Source organism: Aplysia californica, unplaced genomic scaffold, assembly GCF_000002075.1.
Source record: "Aplysia californica isolate F4 #8 unplaced genomic scaffold, AplCal3.0 scaffold00626, whole genome shotgun sequence".
Lineage (NCBI taxonomy): Eukaryota > Metazoa > Mollusca > Gastropoda > Aplysiida > Aplysiidae > Aplysia > Aplysia californica.
The window spans coordinates 255112-257564 of NW_004797896.1; the positions used below are offsets into that span (position 1 = coordinate 255112).

General features: G+C 42.5%; 1 protein-coding gene across 1 annotated transcript in view; it reads right to left on the minus strand.

Annotated features, from left to right (window-relative positions):
* Positions 1-2453, minus strand: part of LOC101849492 (sialin) — a gene marked incomplete in the record, with an annotated part of 22155 nt that overhangs the window by 7646 nt on the left and 12056 nt on the right. Inside the window, 1 exon segment of the mRNA XM_005107731.3 lies at positions 2101-2228. Coding sequence (XP_005107788.3) covers positions 2101-2228 — 128 coding nt within the window.

The following is a 2453-nucleotide window of genomic DNA, read 5'->3' on the forward strand; positions in this document are numbered from 1 at the left end:
AGAGAGGGGGGGAGACCTATGCCTTAGCCCTCTAGAACCCACTGACCCATATATGGCACACAACTAAACTGACCCTCTGATACAGGTAAAAGTGCGTTTATTGGGGCGAACCCTACCATTTAGTAAAGATTTATAACCAAACCCTGCAATTATCTTGTCTGATTGCCCCAAGTCTGTGAATGGAAGACAGGATGGGTCTCCCAGTTTCCTCAAAGTCACCGAGTGGTCAAGTCTTTGTTGTTGCCTCTTTTCAACCCCCAACAGAAAATCAAGGTAAGAACAATTTTATTTCTTTACGTCTCTATTCTGTTAAGATAAGTCCAAATATTATGCTCATAACGTTTTTGAAGCGTTGAGATATCATTTATTGCATAATTAATATCACTGTAATCATGTGTGCCAAATATGGCACATTGGGCAGGTAACTCCTGAATGTGTGCCAGATATGGCACAGTGGGTCTTTGTGGAACCATTTGTCGGCGACTACTCTTATACTACTGATTTTATGTGCTCTGCTAATATGACTGTAATTCATTCTGAATTTCAAAATTTAATCATTGATGTATTTGTATGTTGACCTTTACAATACTGATATATTGGTTTGTTCTGTGCAACAGTTATATTTATAATAGGTGTCTTACGTATCTACCTTTTCAGAATGTCCCCTCACCACTGCATCAAACATCGTGTGACTATATCTCCGCTGATGACAGTAAATTTTGAACTCTGGAGACGAGTACCTCCCATCTGATAGTGGGGACTGTGGCGGAAGTGACTTAGATCAGCCATCCACCTCAGCAAAAAGGCCAAAAACGCCGGTCTCATAAAGAACAAAAAACCCCTTGTTGAAATTACGCTACAGCCAACTCCGCATAGATTCTTCTGACTCAGAAGATGACAATACACCATTGGCCCAGCTGAGGTCCAGGGGATATGATCAAAAGCTTGAAGAGACAAATGTTTGGTGTTTGGTGGACTGACATGGAGTTTACTCCACCGGATGCTTCTTTCCGGGGAGCTTTAACAAGCCCCACCCAATGGCGCTGTGAAGGCCCCATTCCAGTAACAAATGAGGCAATTATAAACGTTTTCAAACCAATTGCTTACCCCATGCAGAATTTTGGGAAGGAATTGAATGTTCAAAAGAAGGACGTCGAAACTTTCTTAGGATTTTATCTCCGTATGGGATTGACCCGGTCCCACTTTGTCCGAGTAAACTAGGAGTCGGATAAGCGCTACCCTCTTGTCGCGGACTTGATGCCACGGAATAGATTCATGACAAGAACAGACAGTTAACATTTTGCAGACAACGTGTCGATTCCAGAGGCATCTCGAGATGTTGACAAACTGTTGAAACTTCTACCTTGGTATGAGGGCTTGCAGGTAAACTTCAAGAAAGTTCCACAAAAGGAACAAAGTGCTTTGGGTCATATCGTGGTGCCCTTCAATGGTCGTTCCTCAGTGAAGCAATACAGGAGAGGCAAACCCCACTATTGTCTGTTTATTATTGAAGAGTCCTGGACCATGCATGCCCCGTACAATCAAAAGAAAAAATCCTGCTCCGGGTGTGAGCTCTGATGGAACTGACCACCTCCCAGAGTGGACAGTGCGCCAACGATGCAAAAATATCAACTGCACTGGAAAGTCATCTGTCTACTGAAGGAAATGCGACGTGCATTTGTAACTCAACAGGGATAGAAACAGATTTTTAATGTTTAACAAAATGTGAACATGTTCTTTACGCAGGACCCATTGACCTATATATGGCACACATATTTTTAGACTCCTGTAAAACCCATTGACCCATATATGGCACACAGTGTTACGCAATAACTATTGTATATTTTCCAATTTTTTTTGCTCTAATCAACTTCTTAATACATATCTCGATCACCCTGTAAAGGAATAATTTTTTGGTCATGTATTTCTATGCTTGGGTTCTAGAGGGTTAAACATCCTGTCACCCCTATGGCTGACGATGTAGTCTCTCTCCGTCTGTGAGTGTGTTTGTGTGTGTGTGGGTGTGTGAGTGTGTGTGTGTGTGTGTGTGTGTGTGTGTGTGTATGTGTGTGTGTGTTTGTGTGTGTGTGTGTCGCTTACCTTGGACATCCTGTCTCCCCTGTGGCTGACGATGTAGTCTCTCTCCGTCTGTGAGATGCTGGGGTGATCCTCAGGTGAGTCGGACACGAACCCAAACCACACAAACAGCCAGATAAAAGCTGTACCTCCTGAACAGAAGAACAAAAAAAAAAAACTCAAATAGGTAACTACTTACAAAACTACATTTTAATTGTGGAACCCCACACGAAACAAATCATTATATCATGATAATATGTGCCATCGAAGTCGGATCGAGGAATGCTTTTTTAAAAATCTGGATTCTTTCTATTTTAAGCCGCACAAATTTCAGATTCCATCCGCATATCTCCTCTCCCACCCCCACCCCTCACACC